The sequence below is a fragment of the Mizuhopecten yessoensis genome, unplaced genomic scaffold, assembly GCF_002113885.1.
Source record: "Mizuhopecten yessoensis strain PY_sf001 unplaced genomic scaffold, ASM211388v2 scaffold11141, whole genome shotgun sequence".
Taxonomy (NCBI): Eukaryota; Metazoa; Mollusca; class Bivalvia; order Pectinida; family Pectinidae; genus Mizuhopecten; species Mizuhopecten yessoensis.
In genome coordinates this window covers 467,191-483,795 of record NW_018408900.1, presented here as the reverse complement: position 1 = coordinate 483,795, position 16,605 = coordinate 467,191, and the positions used below count along the sequence as shown (strand labels likewise).

Genomic DNA, 16,605 nt, shown 5'->3' with positions numbered 1-16,605 from the left:
TCAAAGAATAAAAGACTTTATTGAAAGTGGTATAAATGGAAACAAGAAACCGGCGACCAGATGCCCAATTGGTTGAGCGTCCGTCTAGAGTTCGGAAGGTCCCGGGTTCGAACCCCGGTCTGGCCGTGCATTACCTCTCCTGTTACAATACTTATAATGAGCAATTGCGCATGACCAGCATGACACCAAAACAACTACAGATACAGCACAAAAGAATATTATAACATTTTTTGTAATCAGTTAGCACGGATGGGTTACCACGAGGAATGCGTATTGTTATTTGTCGTGACGTCGGTCAAAACGACGTCATTTAGTCACGACGTCACGAACATGCTCTTTATATCACTACACAAATGGGAATTATGTGAGAATTACAATTAAAATCAGATTAAAATCAGATTAAAATCTGATATATTTCTATTTTGTTTGGTAAGGTTATATAGTGGCAATGCAGAGCAAATGGAAATATAAGTATTTATACCGTCCATACAAGTATTTATGTCGTACATAAAAGTATTTATACCGTACATACAAGTATTTATACCGTACATACAACTATTTATACAGTGCATACCATTATTTCTACCACAATGCACTCTCAGATCATTGTATAAACATGCAGACTGCTGAATAAATATGAGTTATACACCACACGTGGTATATGACCTTCCGTAGTTTTGATTGGTCGAGAAGATGAACCTTGACCGGGTGCTGTTTTGTTTACGTCGTCTGCTGTCAACATCCGGCAAATGTTGGTGACTTTTGTGAGGTTATGCGATGGGAAATGGGGGTTATTAAGGAAATACCAAAAGAAGATGATGCTTAAAGATTTGATCGCTAGTTTCAGGCAAAATTGCTACAGACGCTCGATATCGTTTCGACGCCATACCGTCGCATGTCGTGAAACCCAGAGACATAATGTAAGCTTATATGTCTCTGTGAAACCCAAACAAGATCTGTAACAGTGTCGGAAAATATTTCGTTCTCCCCATGTCCCGTTATCAATATTTGGAGGGCCTGTCTATGGCGGAAGTCTCACTATAAACGTCAACCATAGAACCTCACGAAGAAACGTCCCAGGCCTATGGTTTTGGACATTGGTTCGTCTTCATCACTTGGCGGGAGGCAGACTTCGTACGATATGCTAACGCGCATGTAGACCGTGGTTAATTTATATTAATTAATGCAATATTGCATACTCTCAATATTTAAAGTCGTTCTTCTATTTTAGTTTTTCACGAAGTTGTTGCCGAAACATTAATTTTGAAAATTATTATATTTGGAAAAAAATGTCATTTTTGAATAACAATGAGTGACTTTTTACATATGGGTCAAATCACTACGCCAGCCTTCTCAACAACTTGTGTGTATGGCTGCTATTCAAATCAGGAAATACTCCAGCTGTTTCCGACTGAGATTGTGGTAAAAACAGATCACGCGACTCGTGGTTGTTGAGTATGGTATTTATTTCACACTCGTTAGTTAATTTTCGAAAGTTACAGAAAGACACTCGTTAAAGCTCGTGTCTTTTGTAACTTTCGAAAATTACCTACCTTGAGTGAAATAAATACCATATTCAACAACCACTCGTTGTGTAACCTCTATTTATAGCGTCCAAACACGTATTTATACCGCACATACAAGTATTTATACCGTACATACAAGTATTTATACCGTCATACAAGTATGTATACCTTACATACAAGTATATGTACTGTATATACTCTCCCCGTATATATACCGTGCATACAAGTATTTATACCGTACATACAAGTATTTAAACCGTGCAAACAAGTATATGTACTGTATATACTCTCCCCGTATATATACCGTGCATACAAGTATTTATACCGTACATACAAGTATTTATACCGTACATACAAGTCTTTATACCGTACATACAAGTATTTATACCGTACATACAAGTATTTAAACCGTGCAAACAAGTATATATACTGTATATACTCTCCCCGTATATATACCGTTCATACAAGTATTTATACCGTACATACAAGTATTTATACCGTGCCAACAAGTATCTGTAATGTATATACTGTCCCAGTATATATACCTTGCATACAAGTATTTATACCATGCATACAAGTATCTGTACTGTAAATACTGTCTCCGTATCTATACCGTGCATACAAGTACTTATACCGTACATACAAGTATTTATACCGTACATACAAGTATTTATACCGTACATACAAGTCTTTATACCGTACATACAAGTATTTATACCGTCATTTATACCGTACATACAAGTATTTATACCGTACATACAAGTCTTTATACCGTACATACAAGTATTTATACCGTCATTTATACCGTACATACAAGTATTTATACCGTACATACAAGGATTTATACCGTGCAAACAAGTATCTGTACTGTATATACTGTCCCCGTATATATACCTTGCATACAAGTATTTATACCGTGCATACAAGTATCTGTACTGTAAATACTGTCTCCGTATCTATACCGTGCATACAAGTACTTATACCGTACATACAAGTATTTATACCGTACATACAAGTATTTATACCGTACATACAAGTATCTGTACTGTATATACTGTCCCCGTATATATACCTTGCATACAAGTATTCATACTGTATCATGACACAATAATTAATTAATACCGCATATAAAACAGGGACCTGAGAATTTGTTACAGCTATATTTGGACCTAAGCTAAGGTGTTTAAGAATACATTTTATGTATACTATTACACCATCCTATATAAACATGTCCACTGCAGGTTCCTACAATAACACTACCATAAGAAAATGGGTTCATAGGGCTATGAATGCAATTTAATCAGCATCATTTTGAAGGTTCGCCTCGATTAACATACAATCGTATTTTGATGACGTTAGACTGTTCCAGGAAACTCGTTTGCAGTGACGACAAAGACATTTCAATATCGAAAATATAAGGAATATCTTTGTCAATAATAACTGAACATTAAGGGCGTAAATATGAAGATTAAACGGCATTTTTTCAATGTCCATGCCGATATGAACACAAACCCGTTACATACATTTGTACGTATAACCGATTTGCGTTCATACCAGCATGAAATTGAGAAAAACCCGTTCAATCGGTATGAGTTGCGCCTGGCTGACAATTCCAATAGGTATGAGTTACGCCTGGCTGACAATTCCAATCGGTATGAGGTACGCCTGGCTGACAAGTTCAATCGGTATGAGTTACGCCTGGCTGACAATTCCAATCGGTATGAGTTACGCCTGGCTGACAATTCCAATCGGTATGAGTTACGCCTGGCTGACAATTCCAATCGGTATGAGTTACGCCTGGCTGACAATTCCAATCGGTATGAGTTACGCCTGGCTGACAATTCCAATCGGTATGAGTTACGCCTGGCTGACAATTCCAATCGGTATGAGTTACGCCTGGCTGACAATTCCAATCGGTATGAGTTACGCCTGGCTGACAATTCCAATCGGTATGAGTTACGCCTGGCTGACAATTCCAATCGGTATGAGTTACGCCTGGCTGACAATTCCAATCGGTATGAGTTACGCCTGGCTGACAATTCCAATCGGTATGAGTTACGCCTGGCTGACAATTCCAATCGGTATGAGTTACGCCTGGCTGACAATTCCAATCGGTATGAGTTACGCCTGGCTGACAATTCCAATCGGTATGAGTTACGCCTGGCTGACAATTCCAATCGGTATGAGTTACGCCTGGCTGACAATTCCAATCGGTATGAGTTACGCCTGGCTGACAATTCCAATCGGTATGAGTTACGCCTGGCTGACAATTCCAATCGGTATGAGTTACGCCTGGCTGACAATTCCAATCGGTATGAGTTACGCCTGGCTGACAATTCCATTCGGTATGAGGTACGCCTGGCTGACAAGTATTCCTACTTTATCATAATTCTAATTAATTTATACCGCATATAAATAAGGGACCTGAGAATTTGTTACAGCTATATTTGGACCTAAGCTAAGGTGTTTAAGAATACATTTTATGTATACTATTACACCATTCTATATCTATTGCAGGTTCCTACAATAACACTACCATAAGAAATTGTGTTCATAGGGCTATGAACGAATTTAATTAGCATCATTTTGAAGGCTCCTTAATTCCGCCTCGATTACCGTACAATCGTATTATGGTGACGCATTAGGCTGTTTCAGGAAACTCGTTTGCAGTGACGACAAAGACATTTCAATATCGAAAATAGAAGGAATATCTTATATCCGTATAACCGATTTGCGTTCATACCAGTCAGAAATTGAGGGAGAAAAACCGTTCAACGGTATGAGGTACGCCTGGCTGACAATTCCATTATTAGGGAAACAATTATGTTAGCCTCATGCACGATTAACGTTGTTTTGTGAAGGTTTACCTCCACCCCACGTCACCGCGGGTCGCGAGATCTGACGAATATCTCTCGAATATCTCAGTTAAACATTCATACCAAACAATAAAGGAAATACAGTCAGATGTTTCCGAATACAAAACATCGGAGAGGTACGTAGGCTGGTTTATTCGGAGATGTTTATTGTTACGTACCTAGTGTTGTCTGCACAATCATCACGGAAATATAAGTTACATTCTATAAAGACTCCGTGAACCAGTCATATATAAATCGTATCAAAGGAAATGTTTCTGATATTTATCTACTCACTGTTCATTATAATAAAACACATTTAGGACTGAAGTACATGTGAGTTCATGGATGAATAAATTTCCCAAAGCCGTGAGGAGGGGAGGTAACTCGGATAAATGTCAGAATGTAATACATCAAAGCTGTGATGTGATAGCTTGTTCTGTTAATCAGTGGTAGTGGCATGTGTGGCATGCTCACAAGCCTGATTCTCGACTCAATAGAAAAAAAATCTGTGACTGACATCCAAAATTCAGTTAATTGAACAAATTCAAAATAAACACAATGATGCACATGTATTTAATGTTGAAACTCGCTATTTACTTATTTCGGTTTATTGGTAGATCCAGAGATAAGTATGAATGGCATTTCATGTAGGATCATTGAGAAATATGATTTAAAAACACTCCTAAGCCCCACTGACGTTGTCCTACAGTAGATTGGTTACGTATATACTGTGGACAGCTCCTCATTGTCTGTCCATTAATTAGAATAGTTTGGTGGCTTCATCTCTTTGTATCGAACTAAAGACATCTATACATAGAGAATAATACAAATCAATCAATCAATCAATAAAATATTTTATTATAGTGTCACATGTTAATATACATAAGTCAATATATTACAAATACAGGTAAAACTATATTAACATCCAGCGATTACTGGCTTATGAGACACTTAAAAAACGATAATACACACTTTGAAATTAGTCGTGCAGTATAAAATAGCTACTAACGTTGCAATATATAATGATATAATGTACAAGTAAAATATTGTAACCAAAATAACAATATACGTACATTTAAGTGTTAAGACAGATTATAACCTATTTAATAAATAATAATAACCACTAAAATAGGTAGAAATTTCATAAAAATACTCTCCGCCTGCGGAACATTAAAAATACAGTCTTGCCTAAGAAATATTGAATATCTACATTGTCCATCAACAAATTAAACTTTTCATCATTATCACAGATATTAAAAGTATCACATAATTGTCTCATACGGTAAAACAGAATAAAACGCAAGTCACTATAAATAGGACATTCACATAAAAAATGAACTTCTGTTTCCACGGTGTGTGGACAAAATGGACAAAAACGTTCATTAAGGGGGGTCGGGGGACTGTTAAAACGACCAGTCTCGATCATAAGGGCAGCACTGCCACATCGCAATTTGGTCAGAACGCTCCGGTAAGGCCTAGGCATGTATTGTCGAACATAATGCTCCGGTTTTGAATCTTTTTTGAATTTCCGGTAAGTCCGTAACTTATTACCGTTTACCAATCCGCGGTCGTTCCAGAGATTACCAAACCATTCACTTTCGTCTATTAGTTTTACCTTTGTCCTTATTACTTTCATGGCCGACGGAGTAAGTTTGGTACCGGATTCTAAAATGTCAACAATGTTGTATTTATTCCCAAGTTTAAGTACACGGGATTCCCACGAGTAACGTCTTCGTTTAGACCACACATGTATTTTGTTTAAAAGCCGATTAGGGTCCGCAGAGCCGACACGACAGTATAATTTAAAAACTTCAGTCCTCTGTTTACTGAGGAGAGATAACCATCCCATATCGCCTTTCACTCCAATGTTGGATGTGTTTTTTGTAGCACCAAGAAAAACTTTCATCGCGCGATTTTGAACCTTGTTTATCTGTTTTTGCTCACACTGGCCCCATATCGCTGAGCAGTAAAGAAGGATAGGTTGGACCAGGCTTTCATATAGTTTAGTGAAAACAGAATATGTCATTCCTCCCGCGTAATAGAACTTTGAAGTGAGTAATCCAAGCGCACGACTAGCAGACTTCGCTAATTCCGTCACGGCTATATCCATTTTTGCATGATCGTCAAACCAGAGACCCAAATACTTATAGCGATCCATCCGTTCTAAAGAGTGTCCGTCACAGCGAAATGGAAATTGAGTTGGCGGTACATTAGAAGGTCTGAAATGGACTATCTTTGATTTCCCAGCGTTAACTGACAGTCGCCATCTAGTGCACCAAGATGACACTATATTTAAAAGCGACTGGAGATGTTCCTCTGATGACGTCATCAGCACTATATCGTCAGCGTAAAAAAGACCGCTAAGACTAACACCGTCAATATCAAGCCCAAGGCCAGACGCATTTAATTCCTCAATCAGGTCGTTAATATAAATCGCGAATAATGTCGGCGAAGCCAAACAGCCCTGTTTTACACCACGTGACACCGATAGCCAATCAGTATGCAAGCTATTGACGCGTACACAGGAAGTGACGTTGTCGTAGAGTGCGAAGACTGCGTTGTATATTGAACCTTTAATTCCAGTCTGTAGAAGTTTATACCACAAGCACTCTCGATCAACAGTGTCAAACGCTTTACGTAGGTCAATAAAACATGAGTGCGTAGATTGTTTCGTGTTAATCCTGTTCTTTACAACATTATATAGAGAGTATACATGCTCCTGGCAACTCCTATCTTTCCGAAAACCATTTTGAGCGTCGTGAAGGATGTTATGCTGTTCAAGCCAATTGCTTAGTCGACGATTGAGAATATCACAATACACCTTACAAGGTACGGATAGTAAAGTTATGCCACGGTATGTTAACGGATTTCCATGTTCCGTAGAATTCGGTTTCACAATCGGATTAATGATTCCTTGTTTCCACTGATCCGGAACAACTCCGTGGTTAAAACAATGTGTAATTAAAGTGTGTATAATATCAATACAAGCATTGTTTTTTAAAACTTCCGCCGGGATACTATCTATTCCTGTCGCTTTGTTTGATTTTTTTCTCCATATGGCGTCCGCGATCTCATGACGTTGTATAGGTAGGTTTAGTTCAGAGATGTCAAAGTTATGTTTAATGGGCACGGTATTGTTGGTAACATGTTCTTGTATCGAACGGAGATGGGCGTCATCAAATGATTTCTCAGATCCGTCTGTTGCATAAAGGCTTTCGTAGTCTGATCGCCAACGTTCTAGTACAAGTCGTGTGTCGCTAATTATGTTACCCTCACTATCTTTGACTTCCAACGGTATCGTTGATGTTCGCTCGTTAACAATCCCAATTTTACCGATATCCCGCCAGAAATCCCTGGAGTTCGGTTGTTCAAGTTTACTTTGTAAATCCCTTAGTTGTTTCGCTTGATATTGTCTTTTGATTTTTCTATGTAGCTTATCAAAGATATTGCGTTCTGTACAAAAAGCACGCTTAAGCTGGGCTTTTGTAGATTTGTGTATGTCCAAGCACTTAAGCCAATCGCGTTCCTTTTCGCGCACAGAATTCCACTTGTCTTGTAGTGATTGATCCCAGTACGGTTTATACAGTGATTTCTGGTTGGGTCGCACTTTAGATTTGTTATATATACGCATTCCCGAGTTGTCCATTTCTTGATGCAAAAAGCTTACAAATTCATCGGACGCAGAGTTAACGGCGGAGCCGTTTATTAGCTGATTCCCAATGCGTTGAATAGTGGCGTTTATATCCGCTGTGTACTTATCTCCGATGAGAAAGTCATTCGGAACTTTCTTGGCATGGTACCGTTTGCGTGTTACGGGAACATTAACGCGGTCGCCTAAATTGTTTACGTTGTCCAAACCTACTCCATCATTAGGTATGTTCACTGTACAAATTAGGAGGGAATGGTCTGGGTAAGCTGTAGGGACAATACCGCCAGCGTCATGTATTACGTCAGACATAGTAAGCACTTTAAAGTCTGTAAAACACGTCAAATGGTCATGGGGAACGAGCATATAATCAACTACAGGTCTCCCTTTTGTAGAAATACAAGTGAAGTTATTCCCATCGGAGTTGTGACGGCCATTTAACATACACATGTTCGAATCAACCCTGAAGTCCAGGAAATGATCACCAAACGAATTGACGACGGTATCCATTGCTTCCCTATGTGGGATATGATCTATGCCTTCAATATAGTCAGAACGGTCACCCGTCCTAGCGTTGAAGTCGCCACACACGAACACTATACCTTCGTTTTGATACATATGTACTTGGTGAAGAAGGGCAGAAAAATACATGCCTTTTTCCATATCACACCCAGTATCAACCCGAGACTGCAATATCAGCCCAAGGGCCGAAGGCCCGAGGGCTGGTGTAAGTCGAGGGTTGATACTGGGTGTGATATGGAAAAAGTGATGTTTTATTCTGTTTATTACATACTTACTAATAAAAGCTACTATCTTATGTTAAAAAAAATTCATTTGAAATATTGAAAAACGAAAATAAATCCAAAAGGGGTGTGATACGGGTTTTGCGGGCTGATACGGGTTTTGGGGTGTGATACGGCGGGCTGATACGGCTTTTGGGGTGTGATACGGCGAGGGCTGATATGGGTAAGAGCAATTGTGTCGTATCGCATATACAAAAAACCCGTATTTATTAGTAAGTATGTAATAAATGAAGATATGTCATTAATAAACACAAGTTAATATTACATTTGAAGAATTGTTTTAGCTCATTACATTTTCCGTCAAAATCTAGATTTACATAGCTCCCTAATCCTAATGCTAATACAAATTCTGAAATGCTTTTGCATGTAAGGAGAACTAATAATAGAAAACGGATATTCTTCGGAGTATTTGTTATTTTAAATAACCACTTCGCAGTGATCAAACGATAAAGATAACAAAGATGCATTTTGAAAAATAATTTACTTCAATACATGTTTCCTGAAACAAATATATATTTCTTTTTTTGTGTTTCAGAACATTATTTTACAAATTTAAATGCCAACCTTCACTTCAAACCTATTATTTTAAACATGTGTTCGTCATGATTTAATAAGTAAATAGCTTTATTTATTAAATATATTTTAAAAGTGTAATGAACATTCTTTTGGGAAATCTTTAAATGACAACGAGTGACCTGTTCATCGCCATGGACAGCCGGTCAACGAGCATCAATTACCGAAGTATATGTACCGTCAAATCAGATCCCCTCTGAAACAGTGTTCACGACCTCTCGATTCTCCAAGACAGTTACATGTATTGTGTATTAATTAAGTGCCATTGTCGACTGTTACCTGTGTGTATTAATTACCTGGTCTACTGCCAACAGTTACCTGTGTTCACAACCCTCCCTTTGACCCCGCCCTGCCGCCACACCTCCCCTGTTGTTTACCTGTACGTACCAATCAGCTGTCAATGCCATCAGTGATTAGTATCGATCGATCTCATCGACTCCTCACAGGTAACTAATTGAAAAGTGATCGATTTTTGATTGAGTCACTCTGGTCTTGGCTTCAGCCACGGGTTAAGCTAAGGTGAACACTTTTTACCATGTTAATTAACCGAAACATCAGGAAAAGTTAAGGGGGTATATATAGATAAGCGTGGGCAGTGTACGGCATTCAGGATAAGGACGACCAGTACCACTGTCTTGTATAGACGAAGATTCCGAACACGAAGGTAAAAACTTTTTTTTATCTTATATTAATGATGAAATGCATTTACTTTTAAAACTAAATGTTTGATAAATCATTGATAAATATTAGACATTAAATTAATATGTTTTCTGTTCCTCCATAATTTATGTACGACGCATTTATTTTCTTATTGATTAAATTTTGATTAAAATATATTATTTAAACTTCTACATAAATGATGCAAAACGATTATACACAAGGTGTTACAGCATTCCAAAGGCCCGCCTAATACAGTTACATAAAGACAGAAAACACACAGTAATGATCAAATAAATACATATAACAAAACATTAAACGTATTAGGTATTTTTTTAAATACAGAAAATAAACAAACAACAAAATAGAAAGAAGTAAATTGTAATAAATTTATCACTTAACAGTAGACAAAATATTTGTTTTGTTTTTGTCTGATATATATAACAGGAATTATTGTTGACGATTTTGGACTTTTGAGGTTTAAAAACATTTATTATTATCCTTTATGTAAGAGCACGGAATTAGAATGTTATCTAAGTCCGTGGTAAGAGTGTTCCTCGGTAACATGAACTGAAACACACTTTATTTGTTATTTTATTTATCTATAAACTCTCCTACAAAATTGTCATATTGGTCATGTGTAAGTTGGTTCCAAACAGCTTGGTCCACTACCAGTGTGTGTATGTGACGCATGCTGGGCGTGTCACAAGGTCCGCTTCCATTGGTCTCGGTGAAAATGACACCCGTTCTTTTCTATAGTAAAACGAATACTCTTCAGCATTGTTTTAAAATAGCATACGGAAATTTTATCATCAAACGAAATCTTCAAAAATCTCACATGAGTTTGTGTCTTAATCCCGAAGACTTGGGTCTTAAAATGTGAAACAGTCTGTCGCTCACTCTGTGTTATTGGTTTTATAACCAAGACAAGTTTTCGTTGTTCTATCTTTATTTATATATATATGTAAGTTTTAATTTGCCATATTCACAGTAACCAATGCATAAGCAGTAACAGCGCAGCGAAACTCATTTATTCTTTGACTGGAAGCACATTTATAGCTTCAACCATATAATTGCAAAATTCCGTCAATTTCAAGTGAAAATACTCGTACTGTGTTCTAAAAATAGCAATATAACTTATATATTGTGTTTGTTCTCATTTTTTTTTTGAAATGTCCAATGTCAAATATTTTAAGTGTGATTTTAAAATAGTATATCTATTTTTTATAATATGTATTGTTATATTATTGTAACCGCGCCAAGGCAGATTGATTGAAATACACAATTTTAATATCTTTAACATTTTCCATTTTTTTTTTTTATAGATGAACACCATGACATTTGACCAGGATATGACCTTTGACGAGGAGATGATGACCCCGAAAGTGTCCAGGAACAAGTATAGTTTCCATGGCGACGACTCTGGCCTTGGGTCTGATGATGAGGTATGTTTAGAGATCAACAAAGGGAATTATAATGAACAAAATCTATCAATTGTTCTCGCGCATTTACAAATATCATTAATGTAACCATATACATTTCCATTTGAAGAATTAAAAATTGATATAAAATACTTTCACAAAAAATGACACACAAGTGAGTAAAATCAAGTCTTAATGTCTTACTATGCATCAACGAATAGCTATGCATATACTTCAACACAAATATGTTCTTATGAATGTATGATTGTTTATTGGGTTAATTTCTGATTATAATATGCACAATTTGTATTTGCAGGACTACGAGGCAGTATTCGGAGGAGAGTTCTCTCCAGGGAATGACAAACCGGAAATCACTGATAGCAACGAGAATGAGGTGAGCATTTCCATATAAACAATTTGGGTAAACGTCAAACTGATAAAAACATTTTAAACCACTTTTTATCCTATAAATATAATATATCAGCACTATAACTTCCGAATATTACAGCTATTTTTTACTACTGAGATTTAAGGTTTTGTAAACTGGTTCTCATCAGCTTTTGTTTTAAAACAATTTGCATTACTTCCTTTCTGTATAAAAATGGTAATAGATTGTGGCATATTAACTAATTAAATATTCCCAATGCAGTTTCAGATCCATCGTCTATCCAAAGATCCCGTGGTTCGTCGGGACCTGTTTTCGAGGAAGCGCCCCCTACAGGAACATGAATGTGATGACTACCCCGCATCAAATTGCCGAACTCTGAGACAGAAGTCAATTTCGTTTGCGATTGGGGTAAGTTGCACAATTGACATTTCCGCCATAATAGAAAGCTATACTCTCCAGTATTTCGTACAGATTAAATTGATTTATAAACTCTGTATATTCGACCAAATCAAACTATATTTATAATTTACACCACTCAATTAATTTCTTCATTTTTTTTTCTCGAACTTATAAAAACTTGTTTTTAAAGTGCTATCAAATTTAACTGAAAATAACATTCTTTTGCGTTTCTTTCAGGACCATGATGATCATATTATGTGTGATAGTGCTGATGTCAAAACGGCTATGGATTTGATGACGGAGACGGGGGACTTAGTTGCGGACGGAAGTCGACCGTATTGTTTACCAACCATATCAGGAAAGCATCAGGATCTGAAGAGCATTTCACCAGAAACGGTAATTTTCCTTTTCAAAATTGTGACCCCAATTGAAATGATATATATAGATATAAAGGAAATGGCCGCTTAAAGAGTACTTCCGGTTGTAGTCATTTTACTTTATGCGAATTATTATAAATATGCAAACGTAATTGCGAACTTGTGATAGATAAAACGGGTTAACGTAATTGATCTAATTTGTGACTTTATACCAAAGCGTACTGTTTCCCAAAGATAAAGTCCTAAACTTCAAAGACCACGCAGTTCTTAAAATCATTCACAATATCTACTGTACCGTTGTTTGAATCGCTGCTAAGCCTGAAACCCTGCACAAGCTGACCGTTGCAACAAACAAACTTGCACATTTTGTTTGCCGATATTTATGTATTCGGAATTAAACAATTCTTTTTTATAAGATTGAAACCCGATTGAATGTCCTTATTTCTATCGTTCAATAGATGTGTGACGTGTTACGTGGCGGGTACGATGACATCATCGCTAGTTGCAAAATCGTCGACTGTCGGTATCCATACGAATTCGAAGGAGGACATATACAGGTATGTAGATAAATCGATCACAGACGATCTGTCTTTTCTATAATTAGCACCAAGATCACGTGCATTATGTTCATGGATATTTTGCTCCATTACATTCATTGTTTGTTCCTTGTATACATATACAACCATATTAGCCACATGTGGTAAACCCAAAATCCGAAGTAATTTCTTATTATCTTTAACTTACCTTACTTAGCTTACTCTATCCCTGGTTGTGATTTCGATACAGGAAAAACATTCAAAACGCTTTATATTTTTTTTTCAAATAATGAATTTATTACCAACAATATGGGATTTTTTTTAAAATCAATGTATATACGCTTATGCTAGAGACCAATGAACCTGACACAAGGCAGTACCAACTATCACTAACAGGTCAACTCTTACTGTAAGTGACTCCCCTCATAACCGGAAGTCTGCCTTGTTACCGGAATGTCACGTGGTCGAGTTCATCAACGGAATTAGTCCGAATTATTCTGACGTTTTATCGACTTTTTTCATATCGGTTTGTCGTCGATTAACGTCAGAACTCCGGCCCTCTATAATATGCGGGAAATATGGGACCAGCGCCCGGAGCGCACTTCAAACTGATATTTTAGAAACAAATCGTCACTTTCGCACACATGTCGCACATTGATCGAAAGATCTATTCTTTATGCACAAGATGAACATACATAGCTTGCCTCAAACAACCAATACAATCACTAAAAACATATTTTTTCAAACTTACTCTGTTTTACTCTAGTTTTTTGATAGCCCCGCCTTCTAATGCCACGTGACTAAAATATCGCCGTCCTACGTCATAACGTTGGGAAATACCTTCGGTAACGCGAGATCTCGTCAAGTCATGTGACATTGCTCATGACCTAATTTCCATTAAAAACATGGGTTGGTATAGAAAACGTTGGAACATACTTTTCGTAATGATCTTTAAAACATGTTATTGATACCACCTAGTGCATAAAGAATAGATCTTTCGATCAATGTGCGACATGTGCGCGAAAGTGACGATTTGTTTCTAAAATATCAGTTTGAAGTGCGCTCCGGGTGCTGGTCCCATATTTCCCGCATATTATAGAGGGCCGGAGTTCTGACGTTAATAGACGACAAACCGATATGAAAAAAGTCGATAAAACGTCAGAATAATTCGGACTACAACGGAATCTGCTTCTTAATTCGTGTGTATGTCGATATTGTTTTATCTATGTTGCTGTAAAAATATTTGATCTATAATAAAAGTTATGCTTATGTTTCAGGGAGCAGAAAACCTCCACACACATGACGCCGTCAAGGAACTTCTCCGGACCGGAAGTGCTGATCACGAGAGACATGTCATTATATTCCACTGCGAGTTTTCGTCCGAAAGAGGGCCAAAAATGTATGTATACATATGTGTTCAATTGTTTCTTGATTGTTCTAAACATTTTTTGTCATGACACAATAAAGCAGATGTGGTACAAGGTATCACAACTAAGAAGCGCCATCCCCAACGTTTTTGTAAATGTTGCTTCTTTGGGAACGTACTATACGGGGTATCTTTCTGTTTAGTATTGTGTGTTTAACCCCTGTGCATATGTCGTTCTATAGAAAAAGATGGCAACAGGGAATGCTGTACTTAGTGGTTCAGTTCAGCTCCGTATTCTTCTAGATTTCGAAAGTAAATAATTTATAACAAATTGGCCCATGCAAAATATGAATGCGTTTTCATTGGTTTTTCCGGGCTTGCTGTCCCGTTCAAGGGAATCAAGAAATTATCATGCATTTTTTAGTGTTTTTATTGTGTGTTTTTGTTTTATCTGAAAATTAAAAAGTAGACTATATTTTGTTCTTTTTTTTGAACAGGTATAGGTTTCTTCGAGCTGAGGACCGTGCAGTGAACAAGGAAAGTTATCCTTCCCTGATTTACCCGGAAGTGTACCTATTGGACGGAGGTTACAAAGCTTTCTACGAACACGACAAGGTTAGTATGCACCACGTGATCATAAATACTGTAATAGCGGAAATTCTAGCGTGTGGAAATGTTCGCGTTGTAGCACTTAAAAACTGATCGCGATATGGAAATTTTCATATGCATTTCGCTCCAATTTAATCCACGTGACCAACGCAAGTATTTTAATACCGCGATATTTTCCATTTTATATGATCAGTCTGATTGTTCGCTGGCTGATTTGTGTCATTTAGTTGTGTCTTCTTTTCGTAACAGAAAGACAAGATTTAGTCATTTTTCATTAGGGGCGAAAAGACGAAAAAACGAGAAATACGATTTGTTTATTCTCGTCTCGTGTGGCTTAAATACATATACAAATAGATCACACACATTCAAATCAGTTACATATAGTAAAGAAAGACATTTTTTGTAGTGTTATTCTTAGAATCACACACATGTTTTAATATTTTTCATTTGTCTCTCAACAGACTTGCTGCAGCCCTATGTCTTACGTACCGATGCTTCACAAGGGACACATGGGCGATTTACGTCATTTCCGTTCGAGGTCAAAGTCCTGGGCTGCTGGCCAGAAGAGGAAAAACGCCATGAGACTTCAGTTTTGATAATCTCAAAAACCAACTAACATCACACACCCAATGTACGAAACCAGGGTACGTCCGGTCTGCGAATTGCTGTGACGTTATCGAACTGAGTAGGACCAGCTGTGATAAACTGACATTTCTGTGATATTCATAAATAGTGCTATTTACAAATGACTTTCTGTGATAAAGTATTGTTTATATCATAACGGTGCTATAGGTATAAGAAAAACAATGGGTTTCCCTTGTTTTTATTTTACTGTCTGTCTGTCTGTCTTTCTTTCTGTCTTCCTGTCTATCTCTCCTCTCTTTGTCTCCCTCTCTGTCTCTGTCTCTCCTCTCATCGTCTCCCTTTCTGTCTCTCTCTCTCCTTTTGACTTTATTGTTGTGGATTTGTATTAAAGATAATTTTACAGAGAATATTGTATTGTTATTCGTTTAAACATGCTTTTCCTGCAGAATGTTAGAAATTTCAAAGTACAAAATACTTTATTGAAAGCCATTACTGTGATAAACATATAACAAAATGTATGAAATATAACGTTATAATATCATATGCAATGCAGTTATCACAGATAACTTATTCAAAACTTCATTTATCACAATAAAAATATAGCCAAGTACACGTTAATCAGTTGAAATAATACTGTAGCGGAACTGGACTGAGTCGATTGTCGGCGACCAGATGCCCAATTGGTTGAGCGTCCGTCTATAGTTCGAAAGGTCCCGGGTTCGAACCCTGGTATGGCCGTGCATTTTTTTCTCCTGTTACAATACATTTAATAAGCAATTGCGCATGACACCAAAACAACTACAGATATATGTCGTGACGTCAATAATACACTTAATATAGTGACGTCGGTCAAAAGGATATCAT

General features: G+C 37.1%; 1 protein-coding gene across 2 annotated transcripts; it reads left to right on the top strand.

Annotated features, from left to right (window-relative positions):
• The first annotated feature begins 9,968 nt into the window (after window positions 1–9,968).
• On the top strand, window positions 9,969–16,113 carry LOC110466678 (M-phase inducer phosphatase-like). Of its 2 annotated transcripts, none has more exons than XM_021523355.1 (9): window positions 9,969–10,067; window positions 11,386–11,505; window positions 11,798–11,875; window positions 12,131–12,277; window positions 12,506–12,664; window positions 13,104–13,202; window positions 14,459–14,580; window positions 15,045–15,162; window positions 15,618–16,113. In XM_021523355.1, the coding sequence occupies exons 2-9, from the start codon at window positions 11,386–11,388 to the stop codon at window positions 15,750–15,752; spliced, it is 978 nt and encodes a 325-aa protein (XP_021379030.1). In that variant the 5' UTR covers window positions 9,969–10,067; the 3' UTR covers window positions 15,753–16,113. The 2 variants fall into 2 exon arrangements, with proteins under 2 accessions (XP_021379030.1, XP_021379031.1); XM_021523356.1 differs by lacking the exon at window positions 15,618–16,113 and adding an exon at window positions 15,310–15,524 and having other exon boundaries at window positions 15,045–15,114.
• The last annotated feature ends 492 nt before the right edge of the window (window positions 16,114–16,605 follow it).